General features: G+C 37.1%; 1 protein-coding gene across 2 annotated transcripts in view; it reads right to left on the minus strand.

Annotated features, from left to right (window-relative positions):
* slc1a2b (solute carrier family 1 member 2b) overlaps positions 1-17,097 on the minus strand; it is a 59,451-nt gene that overhangs the window by 27,670 nt on the left and 14,684 nt on the right. For both annotated transcript variants that reach the window (XM_058767771.1, XM_058767772.1), the window contains exons 2-4: positions 5,457-5,596; positions 4,595-4,747; positions 126-376 (exon numbers count right to left, since the gene is read on the minus strand). In XM_058767771.1, coding sequence (XP_058623754.1) covers positions 126-376; positions 4,595-4,747; positions 5,457-5,586 — 534 coding nt within the window. In that variant the 5' untranslated portion in view covers positions 5,587-5,596. The remainder of the gene's footprint in view (positions 1-125; positions 377-4,594; positions 4,748-5,456; positions 5,597-17,097) is intronic.

Genomic DNA, 17,097 nt, shown 5'->3' on the forward strand with positions numbered 1-17,097 from the left:
AAAAAATGTGTTCATATTAAAAACAACAGAAATTGTATTTATCAAATTTGTAGTTAAATTATATCTCCTAATATAGAGTGAGTCTGAATGTTCCCTGTGGAAGCACGTAGGACGTCCTGTCTTACCTGCTGGAAGCAAGCCTGAACCAAGTTCTCAGGGAAGAGGTTTCTGATAAGGTCAAAAAAGGCATCAAGACTGGAAACCTCATCATTCTCGGCTCCTTCTCCTAGATTCTCCTTGAGTTTTGGGTTTCCAGGGTGGATGAGGAGCACCAGGATTACCCCCAGCACAGCAGCAATGATAGTAGTGGTCATGTAATAAATCATGGCTCTGGAGCCCAGACGACCACTTGACTTTGCATCCAGACCAGCGAGACCTTAGTTAGGGAGACGTGGCATATTATTTTACACAATCAGTCATATTCACAACTCAAACATTTTTTCCAGTGCCATTATGTATTTTAATATACATTTGTTTTTACCACTCGAGGTCAGTCAGATACATGCATATTTGGATACTGGCACAACTTTCATTATTTCAACTCTGTATGCCACCAGAACAGAATTAAAAATAAAACAATCAAGATTAAATTGAAGTGCAGACTTTAAGCTTTAATGGGTTCAATGGGTTGAACAAAAATATAACATAAAATGCTTAGGAATTACAACCATTTTTGTACACAGTCCCCCCTTTTTCAGGGGCTCAAATGCAATTGGACAAATGAATGTAATTATAAATAAAATGTACAATTTTAATATTTTGTTGAGAATCCTTAGCAGGCAATGACTGCCTTAAGTCTGAACTTATGGACATCAGTAGAGACTGGATTTCTCCTTTGTGAAGCTTTGCCAGGTCTTTACTGCAGCTGACTTCAGTTGTTGTTTGTTTTTGGCTCTTACTGTCTTTAGTTTTGTCTTCAGCGAGTGAAATGCTGCTCAATCGGCTTGAGATCAGGAGACTGACTCGGCCATTGCAGAATAGTCCACTCTTTTACCTTCAAAAACTCCTGGGTTGCTTTTGCTGTATGTTTTGGGTCATCGTCCATTTGTACTATGAAGCGCCACCCAATCAACGTTGCTTGATCTGCTGCTTCTGTCTTCTGTCTCATCTTCACTGAACAGCAGTAACCCAGAGCCACTGAAGCCATGCAGCACATGATCACACTGCTCCATGATTCACAGATGATGCTGTGTGCTTTGATCATCAGCTGTTCCAAGCCTTCTCCAGACTTTTCTCTTCCAGTCATTCTGCTGCAGGTTGATCTTAATTTCAGCGTCCAAAGAATGCTTTTCCAGAATTGTTCTGGCTTTTTTAGATGTTTTTGTCAAAGTCTAATCTGGGCTTGTCTGCAGCTTGTGGTGAAGCGTCTGTATTTGCTCTGGTGAAGTCTTCTCTTGATTGTAGACACGTCTGTCTCCTGGAGAGTGTTCTTCTCTTGGCTGGATGTTGTGAAGGGTTTTGTCATGGAGAGGATTCTCCGATCATCACCACTGTTGTCCTCCGTGGACGTTCAGACCTTTTTATGTTTCTGAGCTTACCAGTGCGTTCTTTTTTTCTCAGAATGTACCAAACTGTTGATTTGCAACAGCATCCAAATACAAACTTAGAATCAACTCCAGACCTTTTACTTGCTTAATTGATGTAGAAATAATGAAAGAATAGCCCACATCTGTCCATGAAACAGTTTTTGAGTCAACTGTCCAATTACTTATGCTCCCTTGAAAAAGGGGGGTGGTACATATTAAAGAGCTGTAATTCCTTTCCTCCAATTTTGATGAGAATGCCCTCAAAATAAAGCTCAGAGTGTGTATTTTAAGCCCATATTCATTACATAACTGTAACTCGAATGTGTTTTGGTCAGCAAATAATAAAAATTGTGCCTGCGTCCAAATATATATGGACCTGACTGTATATAAAGATATGACACACAAGAAAAAAAAAGTTATTCTATATGTCTTTTGTGTGAATATCAAATATTGTTTTAAATCACACAGTCAACATCACAGATATATGTCTATTTTCTGCTGGATATCTATTTAATTCTCACCTTTTAATTGTATTCACTTGTTCTCCCCATTTTCATTTCCTAAAGGGCTTTGAGGCATAGTAAAACATTTTTTTGCACTGCCCTATATTTTGAGCATGAATGGAGGAAAGCCCCAAATCATTATAATTTTACATAATTTTATAATTAATATTAATTAATTAGGGCAAACCCTCAGAAAAACACAGGGTGAGCTATTTTGTGCATGGAAGACAATCCTCAATAGACTAGAAACAGAGCGATGATTAGCAAATCAGCTCTTGTGGGTGCCTTCAAGTTTGCCCGTGTTTTATACACAAAACTTTAATAAATCTGGGCTTCTGTGCATTTATTGTAATCAGCTCACTTACAGATTATCATTATAAATATATAACAACCAACTACCGATCATTTCCACTGGGCTTTTGAGTTGTAACAAATATGCTCGAAGAACACATAGCTACAGCAGCCAGAGAAAAAGAAGCAGAAATAATACAACTAACAGAAGTCAAGGGTCAAGAGCCCAACTAAAGCAGACACTGATCTCTAACATGGTTACTTCAAATGAAACAATAAATCAACATCTAAACCTTAGTTAATTCTCAATAAGATCTTCTGTAGATGTCTGACAGAAATAAAGTCAGTCTGGTTATTAATAAGTGGAGCTGGTGATGCTGTTTGTGGGGTTGTTTAATCAGATTTTGAGAGATTTCATGTATTTTATTTCAGTTGATTTCATCTAAAGCTATGGCTGAAGTCAGTTGAAGTAGTTCTTGTGTTTCTCTTTTCTTCAGTGATTCTGTCTGTTAACAGCAGGTGTTCATCACTAATGCTCAATCAGCACTTAATTAATCACTTAATTACTTAACTGCAACGTATATCTTATTTTAGTGAACTCAACTGAAATAAGTTCAATGCACTCATAATTGTTAGTTTTACAAACTTAAATGTTTTAAGGCAATAAGTTTCCTCATATGGCAAGCCGTTTTAACTTTTATTCATTCTCAGGATATGACTTCTTGATATCAACAATTCAATTTTCACTAGTTAAAATGTTCATTCTTTATATCAGGAATTAGATTTCCACTAGTAACAATGGTTATTTTTGATATCAGCAATTACATTTCCACTAGTAACAATGTTAAATCTTGATATCAACAATTAGATTTTCACTAGTTAAAATGCTAATTGTTGATATCAAGAATTAAATTGTTGATATCAAGAATTAAATTGTTGATATCTGTAATTGTATTTTCACTAGTTAAATGTCACCATAGGCTGCCATTCAAAAACAATTGTTGATATCAAGAATTAATTTCTTACTAGTAACAATTTAATTCTTGATATCAGAAATACAATTCTTACTAGTAAAAATGTCTATTCTTGATATCAACAATTTAATTATTGATATCAAGAATTTAATTGTTGATATCAACAATTTAATTGTTGATATCAAGAATTAATTTCTGATATCAACAATTTAATTCTTGATATCAAGAATTAAATTGTTGATATCAAAATTACCCTCCCAATTCTTGATATCAACAATTCAATTTTTGAAATCAGAAATTAAATTGTTGATATCAAGAATTTAATTGTTGATATCAAGAATGTAATTGTTGATATCAAGAATTTAATTGTTGATATCAAGAATTTAATTGTTGATATCAAGAATAGACATTTTTACTAGTAAGAATTGTATTTCTGATATCAAGAATTAAATTGTTACTAGTAAGAAATTAATTCTTGATATCAACAATTGTTTTTGAATGGCAGCCTATGGTGACATTTAACTAGTGAAAATACAATTACAGATATCAATATTTAATTCTTGATATCAACAATTTAATTCTTGATATCAACAATTAGCATTTTAACTAGTGAAAATGTAATTGTTGATATCAAGAATGAACATTTTAACTAGTGAAAATGTAATTGTTGATATCAAGAAGTCATATCCTGAGAATGAATAAAAGTTAAAACGGCTTGCCATATCCTCAAACGGTCTGAGTTACCCTAACTGTTGGGTTTTACAGTGTACCTCTACCTCTATGTATTTCTGCAGACTTCGGCTCCTTGAATTTGTGACGGTCTAATTCGTGTTTTCATTTTGAAACATCGCTTCATAGGTGACATGATCAAACGGACACAAGTCCAATACAGGGCACAACCAATGACACAAAATCTAATCACTGATCACTTCTCTAAGTATTAAATTAAATGAATGCACAGAAATTAAGGAACAGTTTGACAGTTTTTGAAACCAAAATCATGACATCTTAAATAGAGTAAAGAACTATAAAGCAGAAGCAACAGCAAACAGAATCTGTGAGAAGATAATCTTAAAAAGATGGAACACAGTTCTTCTCACATCAGTAGATTTTGGCTTAATTAAATAAACGACATGAGCAGGTTTAAGGATGACCTCTGTTTCCCCCTCTGTTTGTTAGTATAATATAACACACACAGGCATGACTTATCAGCACAATTAGTCGTTCATGGTTTCACCAATATATTTAACATTTCCAATCTTATTGTTGACAGCTTATTAAAAGATGAAGTTTGTATTACCTGTGATTAAGCTGGAGATGATTAAGGGAAGGATGAGCATTTTTAGCATCCTCATTAGAATATCTCCAGGGAAGGCAATTACCATGACAATGTTGTCATCGATTGGAGAAGCCACACGCAGCAGCATACCAGACACAGCTCCCAAAATCACACCTATGATGGGGAAAAGAGCGTTCCTTCTGTTGGAAAATATTCTTGAGCATACTTTATATATAAATATGTGGCCAAATGCGATTCCAAACAAATAAATCATACCACCCATTTGAGGTTGTCTGGGTCATGGGTAGGAAAACCCAAAAATTGTCTTATTGAGTCTGGGAATGCAGGTCCAGACAGTCATACGGGACGTTTTCAGATATTGTGTCGAGTGAAGTGCACTCTTCTGTACCTAACAATCTCTACAGCACTGACACACCCTGCTGAGGCACTGCACTTTCTGCCTTGATAATCCTAAAAAGAAGCTTGTTTTTTATATCCCGGAACACACATAATCACACATGCATCACACTCGCCCACTCAGCATCTCTTCACGGAGATATTATCTGCTATCCACATCTTCCAAAGCCTCCAGAGGAATATATTCACCTATTCAATTACTGCAACAATGCAAATAACTTCATCTGTGTTCGCTCTGTATCCAACAGAGCTTCAGAAATATTAATTTCCCACAATTTATCATGCTTTATTTGAAGTTAAAATAATACAGAATATAAATACTAAAATGTACTGTCACCTGCTCTCTTCTGAGCCTTTACTGTCCAGATACCTCTGCTTTTCGGCATCAGACCATGCTATGTGTGCTGTCTTCTTTTCTCTGTCTGCTGTTCCCTTTCCTCAATGTGGATTGTTGAAGAACACTCACCCAACACAGTCAGCGTGAGCAGCAGGTTCTTGCGCATCTTCTGGCATATTGTTCCCCATTTGGAGCTTGGCCTCGTCTCGATGGGCTCCAGGTGGCTTTCGTGCATCCTTACCTCCACGTGCTTCGGCATGTTTCCAGAACTGCGGAGAGAAACAGCCAGAAGAGTAAATAAGTTGATTCAGGCTGAGAAAACTGTGCACTGAAGACAGAAAAAGCTGAAACAATGGCACCATGTGTTCGCTCATATGGAGACTACGACAAAAGCAAGTCAAGCGATACTTTTTAGTAACAAGATACAGGTAAGAAGACAGTGTCAAAAGATAATCAACAATCAGGCCTAAATATGGCAAAAGGGTTCAAAGGGGATCTCAAATCAAAAATCAAGCGAGTTTTTGTCAGATATCAGCAGTGTTTCAAATGAACTCCACATATCTCCTAAAAACCTGTTTAATCCACATATTGACATCTAAGCAAAAGCAAACAAACAGACAAACTCATAATTGCACAGGTACCAAAATTGGTAGGGCCTACAAACATGACAAATGAAGATGTAGACTGCTTCTTCTTACAGGCACGACACTCTGGTGTTCATGTTGGCTGATCATGTGCGATCTTATGCAATTACACATTTTTAATTGGATGCGTATTTAAAGGAGCTGGCAGCATGGGCACATGTGCTTGTCTTAATGAGACAATTCTGGTTTCCCTATGGGAAGATCTCCTCATCAGCTTCAAGCAACACAGATGGAGATCACAAAGTTTTATTTTTGATGTCTAAGTGAACATTTGTCATCCAAATATCACATTAACACCACTTTTACCAAGTTCAGTGTTCATGGCCCTTTTCTATTACAGGGTCAATATATATAATAAAAAATATTTCATCAAAACCGAAATGCTTATTTAACATAATGTAAAGAATGTATTAAATTTATTACAAATATAAGCATGGCAAGTAATGATACTTCTATTAGACCTGTGTGGCTTATTCTTCAAGACTAATTCTACACACCAGCCCATTAGGCACACGAGGACCGTCCTCACTCTGATGCACTCCTATTCTTTGTCAAGCTGAGGAGAAAGAGCACACGAATTGCTTGAGCATATAATACTAGCGACGTTCATGTGTAGGACAAGAATGTTATTCTTCCCAGCTTTCTCTTACATTTTCTTTCATCCATAGTAGCCCAGGTGAGTTTAGATCACTGCATGAATCTTTTTCTTCTTCTTCATTTGAGCACAATAATAATACACAGCTTACACATGTGTCATTTTCAGCTTGTGACACTGCCTGCTTTCGGACACCTGCAGCTCAAGCTTGTGAAGACAGAGTCCCTTGTTAACGGCTGCAAAGCCATCAGTTGACCACAACATGACCAGTCAGATCCACGTCACAGCCCCCCTCTGGAGGAATGAGCCGCCAACCTCCACCCAAACGTCTGAGACCGTCGCAGCTTTCTAGAGGCAGGTGTCCCTGCTGACAACACTTAAAGGGATAGTCACCCAAAAATGAAAGCCATCCTAGATGTGTATGACTTTCTTCTTTCAGACAAATACAGTCAGATACTTTTTTGGTGAACGATCCCATTAACAACTTGTGCACGTAAACACATAAGCAAAAAATGTATTCCCTGCATTTCTCTTCTGCTCTGGCACCTAGCACCAAAGTAGTTCAAATGACGACGTGTTGCATTCAGAGTGCTCATTGATGGGTTCCAATAGTTATGTTTGAGGAACAGAATGCAGCTGCAGTTGTTAATCGCTAAATCTTGACCCACTCTATGAAGGTGCACATATCTCATTCAAAAGCACCCAAAACACAGCATGTCCCAATCTGTGATGACTTCCTCGGCATTTAATACCACTGATGTAACACTAACACTTTTTTTTATTGTAATTATGTCAGATCAAAGCCCAGAACATCACAGTCCATTGACCAGCTTGCCATGTTCCCACAGTGTATCCTAGTGCCATCACATGCCCAAGTTAACAGAGGACACAAACACAAGCATCCACAAGATCCATGTAAGAAGAAAACAGGACTCCACAGACCAGACACAAGGTGCTCCAAGGTCTAGTTCCTCTGTCCGCTCTGCACCTACACTCATACGCCATTGATTCACACATATTAGACATTTGATCGGTTGCACTGACTGTGTGGATGGACTGCGTGAGTTTGATTTAGTGTCAAAGAGTCTCAAACTCTCATATACTAAATGAGTACTTTGCTGCACAAACATTTCAAAAGTGATGCTCATTATTAAAACTGATTCATGTTTAGCACACAGATGGTTCTGCACTTGTTTGCATCCGATGCAAATTAACATTTTATTTTTTATCCATCACATTAAGTTATTTCAGCTCACTAAATTTGTTTTACACATTACTAGCCTACATTACTACATTGCATATTCAGTTCTACCATGCACTACTAATGCATTATCCTGACTCGCTGCATCAATGCCAGGAATGTGAGCTGCTTCATTCATGGCAAAATATTGCAGGAGGTGATGCAGTCAGCCCAAGGTGTGAGCTACAAAACATGATTTTTAAAGAAGTTTTAAGAAACGGGTGTCCATTGTGAAGGATTTGTCTCTTGCTTTCTGACAGACGGTCAGCCAGGGGTTAGCCAGCTTTCACACTATGGCTGGTGCTCAGCCACAGATGGGCATGCGCTGTGCTTTAACTACATAATGTTTATGTTTCAGACGTGGTAGCAAATGACAATTATAGTTTGTAAAAATACACAGTTGTAACCATTCAAGCCTTTCAAACATAATTTGACATGTTTTACTTTGACTATGTGTTTAACTTTAATTATTCTCCCAGTTCTACAAGCCACTTACTTTCATGTCATTTGAAAGAAGTGGAAGAATTTATGCATTGTGAATGAGAGAAGTCTCACTCCCTGACTGTGCTCATTATAATTCAGAGATGATATAATATGACCAATGTACATTTACTTAGATACATTTAGAATCAGAAATCCAGTTAACGCGTACCTTTGTCACTGCATGCATGCTGCTAAGAAATGCAGGTGCAATAAAGCTGTCAATATTAAAATTGTGTTCTGTCAGTGGATTTAAATAGTAAAATCAATCCATGTAAAACCAGTAGAATGATATGTAGATATGTGTTACCATATATAAATAGCATGTTGCATATGTAAAACTCATCATGCAAATGAAATATTAAAAATCTCTATGTGTAATAATTTACCATTTGTGACCCTGGACCACAAAACCAGTCTTAAGTGTAAATTTTTCGAAATTGAGATTTATACAACATCTGAAAGCTGAATAAATAACTTTCCATTGATGTATGATTTGTTAGGATCTGACAACTCTTTGAAAATCTGGAATCTGAGGGCGCAGTTTTGATATATTTACTGTAGGAAATTTACAAAATATCTTTATGGAACATGATCTTTACTTAATATCCTAATGATTTTTGGCATAAAAGAAAAATCAATAATTTTGACCCATACAGTGTTTTTTTGGCTATTGCTACAAATATACCCCAGCGACTTAAGACTGGTTTTGTGCTGCAGGGTCACATTTATGAATAATGGCAATTATACTAATCAGATCTGAATATTCTTGGTATTGCACATGAGGTGCGTTTTCGACAGTTTCGCTGTCTTCAGGAACGACCAGGAGGACGGTGTGTTCTGTAAAAGGACAAAAACAGAAGGAAAGCTGGCAGAGTTTCAGGATGAGTACTGTACGTGTGATTGTGAGGGACTGACAAACAACAACTCAAACAACAATAAAGAGAGAGAGAGAGAGAGATGATTACCCTGTTTCTTTCAAAGTCTTTATCATCCACTGTGAAATTGTGGGCCACTGAAAAGTGTAGAGCCATTTATTTTAATTTGAAATTATTTTAGAGCATGGCAAAAATGAAATAAACCTGTCAAAGTTCACTCTGAACGTGTTGTTTAGATCATTTGTTATGCATGGTGTGTGTGTGTGTGTGTGCGTGAGAGTCTGGTGCTCAAACATACAAAACTACAGTCAAATGCATGATTACATGAATAGTTGACAAGTTCACCACTATGAAAAGACTTTTAAAGTTTTAATTGGAATTATGTAACTTTTGCGATTTCCTGATTCCTTAGCCCAAGCTTTCAGAAACAGACATTCCAATGACAGTAATTACTGCTGCATGCACAGTGTTAATGTGGACGCTTACATACAGTATATCTATATGCAGTCGGATATGATAAAAATAAAGTCAAAATAAGAAATACTCCAAACTTACAGAGTGTGAGACAATATCATTTTAACAATGCGCAGTGGTGAACATCCACCAGCTGGACAAAAGGTAAAAACACCAGGCTCAGATCTGCCATGTTTAGTCACTGTGAACTTGAGCTAAACTCTAGCGAATGCACCTTTAGAGCCGACCTCACATACATAAAACTACAAACAAACAACGTCACAGAAGTCACCAAAAATACACATGAAAGTAACATTCATTAAGAAATGTAATGCTGGATCACAGTAGAGACTGCACATGGGATTTCTTTGTCAGAAGTTAATCTTGCCCACTGAAGTATATCGCTGCATCATTTTACTTAAAGTAATATAATCAACAAAGCTAAATCTCAACTGGTTGATGATCAATACCATCAGTGTATATCATCATTTCACTCAGCTCTAGAACTGCCTGACTCATATTCTATCCCAGCCTCTGAAGAGTGAGATTATTCTGACACAGGATAAACTTCAGGACACTGACCGTCTGACAGACTTTAGTGTAACTATAGTGAATTGTTGTATGTTGAGCTGCTCTCTTGATTGCTCAAGACAAATTTCTCCTAAGGGAGACATTAAGGATAAACTAAACCAAACTAATAGGCCTTACAATTAGCATTTTTTCTGGATACTTCTACTCAAAGCACTTCACAGATAACAGGAAATTCCCTCAGCCATACTGTATGTGCAATTATGTGGTATTTTAGTTAGATCAAAGTGCACTGTATTCTTTTGTTCTGCTTAATTTAATGTGCGCATTATGTCAAGTCCCTCCAGTCCTGGAGGAATGAGCTGCAATCATATTAAAACACACCAGCTTCTGCATTAAGTTCCCAAGCCAGACATCACATGATCATGATTTCTTGACAATTTCACTTCTTCCACTGTTAGGATTTCACTCATTCTGGAAGGATGACAGACTCCCTGGAGTTTAAATTCCTCACCAGGCATCGTTTGGAATCCGACACAGGTGGAATGTAGTGTGTGTGTGTGTGTGTGTGTGTGTGTGTGTGTCTGATGTGACTCAATGCCATGCCAAAAGAGGCCAGTGAAAGGTATTCACTCTTTTCTCTCTCTCGCTCTCTTGGCCAGGACCATGTGAAGTTTCCCGGCTACCCATCTGAGGGCTTTTGTCCTTCCCCAAAAAAGTGGCAGTGCCCCCCTCTCACTCCCCCGGGCAAAGACTTGGCTTTAATCTGGCATGGAGAGGATGCCAGCCCCATTCAGCCCACTGATGTCATGCATATGCCCACCGTGGGAGAGCAGCGGATGGACCCGCAGGGGGGCGAAGAGCCATTCTCCTCTCACTCAATCCGCTCTCTATTGGGATGAATCACTCTTTCAGGAATGGCAGCCCACTGTGAGGCACAATTGATGGCGATTATCCCAATTTTATGCTACCTTCCAGAGTGAGAAGATTCTCTCTCTGACTCTCTTTCTTCCTGTGTCTCTCTCTCTGACAGCTATTACAACCTTTTGGCCCTTCTTGAACCAAACACACACACACACACACACACACACACACACACACAGCTATCCTTAACAGCTTAATAAATGGATAAAACTGGAATGAAATATAAAATTCACACCTTAAAGAAAAAGATGAACATCCGTCACCACAAAACATGTTTACATCAGTAATCGAATGATTTGTACAACATACATGAGTGTATTAGACTTCTCCTATGCAGATGTCTATGCAGTAAGCTGATCTAGTATATCATGCTCAGATTGCTACATTTACAGGAAACTTCACATGCTATTATTGTAGGTTCTGTTCCAGAATCTGCATGGGAAAAAAAGTGTGATCTTACTGTGAATCGCTCTTTCACATGCCATTTCATGAAGAAAGTTACTGGCACATTCAAGATATTTTAAGAAGCAATTACTTATGGGCAATTATCAAGATTAAAGCTCAAATCATTGACCATAGCTGACCATTTAGCCAATCTTTTTTTTTTTTATTAGGTAATTATTTTAAAAATTATCCACCGAATATTAACTTCTTTTCTGGAAATGTTACATAGAAATCTGCAATATCGTAAATATTGCAGCTGAGTTGATCATACAAAATTAATCACAATCCAGATTTTCTTTTCATAATACATTGTGGTTAAGTTAGCAGAAAATAGCACAAACATCGACTGCGGTGACATAAGCTCATAGCACGCATGCACACGCACGCACGCACACACACACACACACACACACACACACACACACAGTCCGGGGTCAAGACTCGGGGCAACAGTGAATGTCTAGACAGAGGTCAAATCCTTGCTGGAGGACACACACAAGGACACACGTACATTCCCATCAGGTCAAAACTAATAGCAAGGACAATAAAGCATTTACATTTTAAGGACTGAATCACACTAACAATGCAATTCAATTCAATTCAAAGCATATTGTCTAATACAGTAGGAAACATAGGGGGGAAAGTAAGCATGACTGAGCATGTACCAATCACAAGAATATTCCTGATTATTACACGGCTCTCTCTCGATTCCGACTGGTCTGTGTTCATATTTCAACTTAGTTTGCTCATGTAGCAATCAGCCGTGTAATAAATAGGACAATGTACATCCAGCCGGTTGTTATTGCAGAATAAATCCCTTCACAGTAGCCCTTACTTTTTGCCTTAGCCTACTCGTCGTCTTAAGGTTGCATATACTAATACAGCAGAACTGATAACACTTCAGAATACATAAGTAATTTTAAGTATTTCAATTGGAATTATTACTGCATGCAAATTAAACTGTAAAAAAAATAAACAAATAAATAAAAGAAAAATAGTATAGTACTGCGCTGAACATTTTCTCTTGTCTTTCTTATCTGACACAGTTCAGTTCATGAATCTGTCACAAGTCAAGTCACCTTTATTTATTTAGCACTTTATACAATACAGACTGTGTCAAAGCAGCTTTACAGTATTACAGTTTTTTTCAACTGCTTACACACAAAATCTTTACTTGTCACACAATTTCTGAAACCTGACACTGAAACACCATGACCACACACCAAATCTACAAAACAACACGCAAATTCTTGGCCTTTGACTCAACATACATTTGTCTATGTAACACACAAAAATCTAACAGGAATTAATATTATGGCAAAGGTGTTTGCAAATGTTTGTTTTTGTGATGTGTTTGTGATCTTTTGAATGCAGTGCTTGATTTTGCAAGAGATGTGAGGCATTTTACATTTTGTGTGCAATTCTTTATTTATGTGGGTTAAAAATGTGTGTAAGCTGTAAACAGGAAAATAGTGTGTCAAAAATGCAAACAAAATTCAATTCTGTTGTACGGCAGCTTATAAAAGAGGACAATAGTAAACAGTCAATATTTCAGTTAAAGTCAGTTCATTTACATTGATATTTACATTTAATCAATTAGTAGACACATTTTTCAAAAGTGACTTACAAATGAGGACAATAGAAGCAATCAAAACCTACAAAAGAGCAACAATATATGGTGTGAGAAGTCCCGGTTAGTCCAACACATTACACGTAGCAAGGTGTTTTTTTAATAAGCTAAAAAAAAATAAAAACTAGATAGAAAAACAGACAGAATAGATAGAGCTAGCCTTAGAGAGTCATGTATTTTTTTTAAAAATATTACTGTAACTAAAATGTGCCGTTCACTTGCAGAACGCAAGCTTCTAGAGGCACATAAGTCTGAAGTAGTGAATTTTGGTAAAGAGATGCTTTTGTAGGCAAACATTAATGCCTTGAATTTTATGCGAGTGGCTATTGGTAGCCAGTGTAAATCGATGAACAGATGTGTGACATGTACTCTTTTCAGCTCATTTGGTTTAGTTCATCATTGATACTGACAGAAATGAAAGGTCCCCAACTAAGCAAGCCAGAGGAACCAAAACTCCATCGGTAACAGAAATGGAGAAAAAACCTTGGGAGAAACCAGGCTCGGTCGGGCTACAGTTCTCCTCTGGCCAGACGAACCAGCAGTTTAATTCCAGGCTGCAACACAGGTCAGACTGTGGAACATCACTCAGAACATCCATCCAGCTCCTTCCAATTCCTAATGAGCCGATGATCTGAATCAGGACCGTTAAACAATGATGAGCAGAGTTGAGAGCCCCTGGTTCCTTAACTTCTGAGAAATGCTCCAAGTCACCTACCGATGTATACTGTTCTCCACATACAATAAATAAATAACGGATTTATTGTCATTTCTGTACTGCTATTCAGAAGCAGCCATCTGCATCAAATTGCAGGTTTTGTGGGAGCTGTGAGGTAAAATGTAAACCCATGAGCGACCCATATGTGCGCTCGATCAGTGTGCATGGGCGCACTCTCTTTGTGCAGGGAAGCTCATTCTGGCTGTAATGAGCGAGTGATTAGGGAATTCTGGGTTGTGCACAGGTTTCCGATGTGAGCTGTAATGATGTGTTCACAGATCATTCTGGTTGAAGGGTCACCAGGCTCCCATTCATCTACAGTGAGCGCACAGAGAGGCACTGCAGGGGCCAAGGGCCAAGGGCCATTCCAGTCCTCCCTCGCTTTCTCTTATTCACATGCTTTGTCTTTCTCTTTCTCACTTATTTTCTTTGACTCTTTGAATGCTTTATTTATGTCTTAATTTTCTTCTCTTGTAATTCTTGTACATTTGTTTGTGGGTTTTGTCAGATTCCACAAAGCTTTTCATATTCCAGGATATTTTCAATATAATGTTTATGAGATGACTGGAGTGCTAGCAAAGACAATTCCCTCATTTGTGTGCATTTAGAAACATCTGTACAGTAAATATTCTTTTAATGAAAGTCTAGTGCACACAAATAAATGTTTCAAACAGGGCTCTGAACTGAGGCTCAAGGAACAAAAACGAAAACCAGAAACGAATGAAATTTTGACAGGAACAGGAACAGAACCAGAAACGTAATCAAATTTTATAGTTCCGAATAGAATCGAAAATTTGAAATGGCCATTAACCGGTTAATAACGTTATTATATTGTATTATATAATATTTGAAATTTGCTGTGACGCTGATGCATCCAACGAGTGAAATGCCCGCACGCAGATGTAAGCTCGTCATAGGTAAGCTAAGTCTCAATGGCAGTGCATTAGAGGAAGAGTTCATCCGAGGATAGTGTATGGATTCAGATCACACGCACCTGCAGCGCTTCTGTGAATGGAGAAATCAGAATAAAACTATATTGGCCTAGATTGGCCTATACATGAAATGTATTTCACTTAAATCATTGACAGATTAACAGAGTTTCGGTTCATTGTGACGTGATCCAAAGTTCACGGAAAGGAAAACGAGACAGCAGATATTTTACAGTTTTATTTGTTTTGCAAAAGCTATATAACCAAACAGCGTTGGTATGGCTGTATCACGCACACCAGCGCCTCACGTGCACACAGACACAACATAGCTATTTTGCGACATTGCAACCTGTTCATTATCAAAATAAAATGCAGTTAAAGAAAAAGAAAAAGTTACACTGCTAGTACAGTAGAACAGTAGGTTCAGCGTGACCACCGCCTCATGTGCTGATATAGCCGATGTGAAGGATGCGAGTGAAGTACAAAGCCTATCTTGTTACATAATATTTTAGCATCCAGATAGGCTACGTCGCGAATATGGAAACATTTGGATTCGTGCCGAATGAGAGCGGTAGGCATCAGTTTCACCTTAAATTAATTTGTTTTTGGATTTACGTTTTTATAGACTTTAGAGGATTTGTTGTGAATAGAAGGAAACTAATAACTGTGTTTTAGATATGTACACGTATGTATATCTATGGTGTTTATAATGTTTGTAAACATTTTGCTTTACCGTCATTTTAGCACATTATTTCTGAATGTAATAAAATGCGACGTGAGCCTACACGACTTTATAGGAGTAGCATTTTTTAACAATGCAGCAAACATTTTTAAATATCTTAAAAAATACTTTAATATCTTTAAAGCGTAAACAGTTTTTTCCCCCCTTTGTTTAGTAGCCTACATTTGGCCAAAATCTAGAAAAGATGATGCTGTGTGGCTGTGACTAAGCGCAGCAGGTTAAGGTTACCTTTTTTGAGTAAAGAATGCTGTACTTTATTATTATTATTATTATTATTATTATGGGCAAAGAAAAAATTTAAAATAATGTTATTAACCGGTATTTTTTCTAGGCAAACCGGTTTCAGAACGATAATAATACAGAGGAACGCAGGAACAGAAACGTTAAAATATCGATTCTGCTTGGAGTGAACCGATTTTAAAAATTTTTTCGTTTTCAAGCCCTGGTTTCAAATATGCATCTACAGTATGACAGTAACATGCAGGTTAGCATGCAAATGCTTTGATAGTATCAATTACCAACCCTGTCTGGGTAATTTTATCTTATTTCACCCAGTATTGCATAACCAGACAAGTATAGAAAATAGTGCCAACTACTTCACTCATCAATATTTTTTTAACAGATGAATGCATGAAGTGTTTTAATATGAATACTAGATTCAAATATTCGTGAAATGAGACTTTAGCCATTGATAAGGTAAACTGGGCTAACTGAAGGTTATTTGGAGGTTCAAAATTCTGTATTTCTTGCTTAGACTCCATTTGTAAGAGCATTAAAAAGAGATGTTTCCTGAAATCTATAATCATTCTGTGATGTTATGAAAAAAAACTGCCTTTAATCAGTGGCCACACTGACATGCACCCTCATAATGTGATTGAGGCAATACTGTAGCTCATGTGTGTTAAATTACACTCATAATCAGAGCCACCATAAGCAGACTATGATATGTGGAATACTGCTATTTTAATTCAGGTACAGTTACGCTTTAATCACATTTCTTCTCCTCTGGCTAAAGTGTGGGTCTAGAAGATGACAGGATCTTTGCATCACATAAACATAAGTAAAGATCATGTACAATCAGTCAATCATTCTCATAAAATACAGGGTCATAAGGTCTAGCATCACCTTGAAGGAGTTTATTTTGAGATAATATCCAACTGACTGCACATTATGCATTACATGCCTATACTCACCAAATAAATAAATACATGAACATGAAATACTGATTTGAGTAGGCCTATCATGATAAAAACTTTTTGTTGTGCGATATAGTGCCCCAGAAATAATTGCGATAACCGATATTATTGTCATTTTAAGACCATTTTATGCCACTGAATATATAATCATAATATAACAGCATAATAATGCAAGAAGGCCTACACACTTTCAAATGACGACAAACTTTTAATTTTTAAGAACATTTAGATAATGGAAATTAAGAATCAAAATATTAGATACCTTAAAACTTGAATAAATAGTAAAGTAGAAAAAGAAAAATGCACAAAGAACTTGTATGGAGATTTTTCCATCTACAGATTTTTCCCTGGCCTTTTTTTCTCTCTGTAAAT

The sequence above is a fragment of the Onychostoma macrolepis genome, chromosome 25 (assembly GCF_012432095.1).
Source record: "Onychostoma macrolepis isolate SWU-2019 chromosome 25, ASM1243209v1, whole genome shotgun sequence".
NCBI lineage: Eukaryota > Metazoa > Chordata > Actinopteri > Cypriniformes > Cyprinidae > Onychostoma > Onychostoma macrolepis.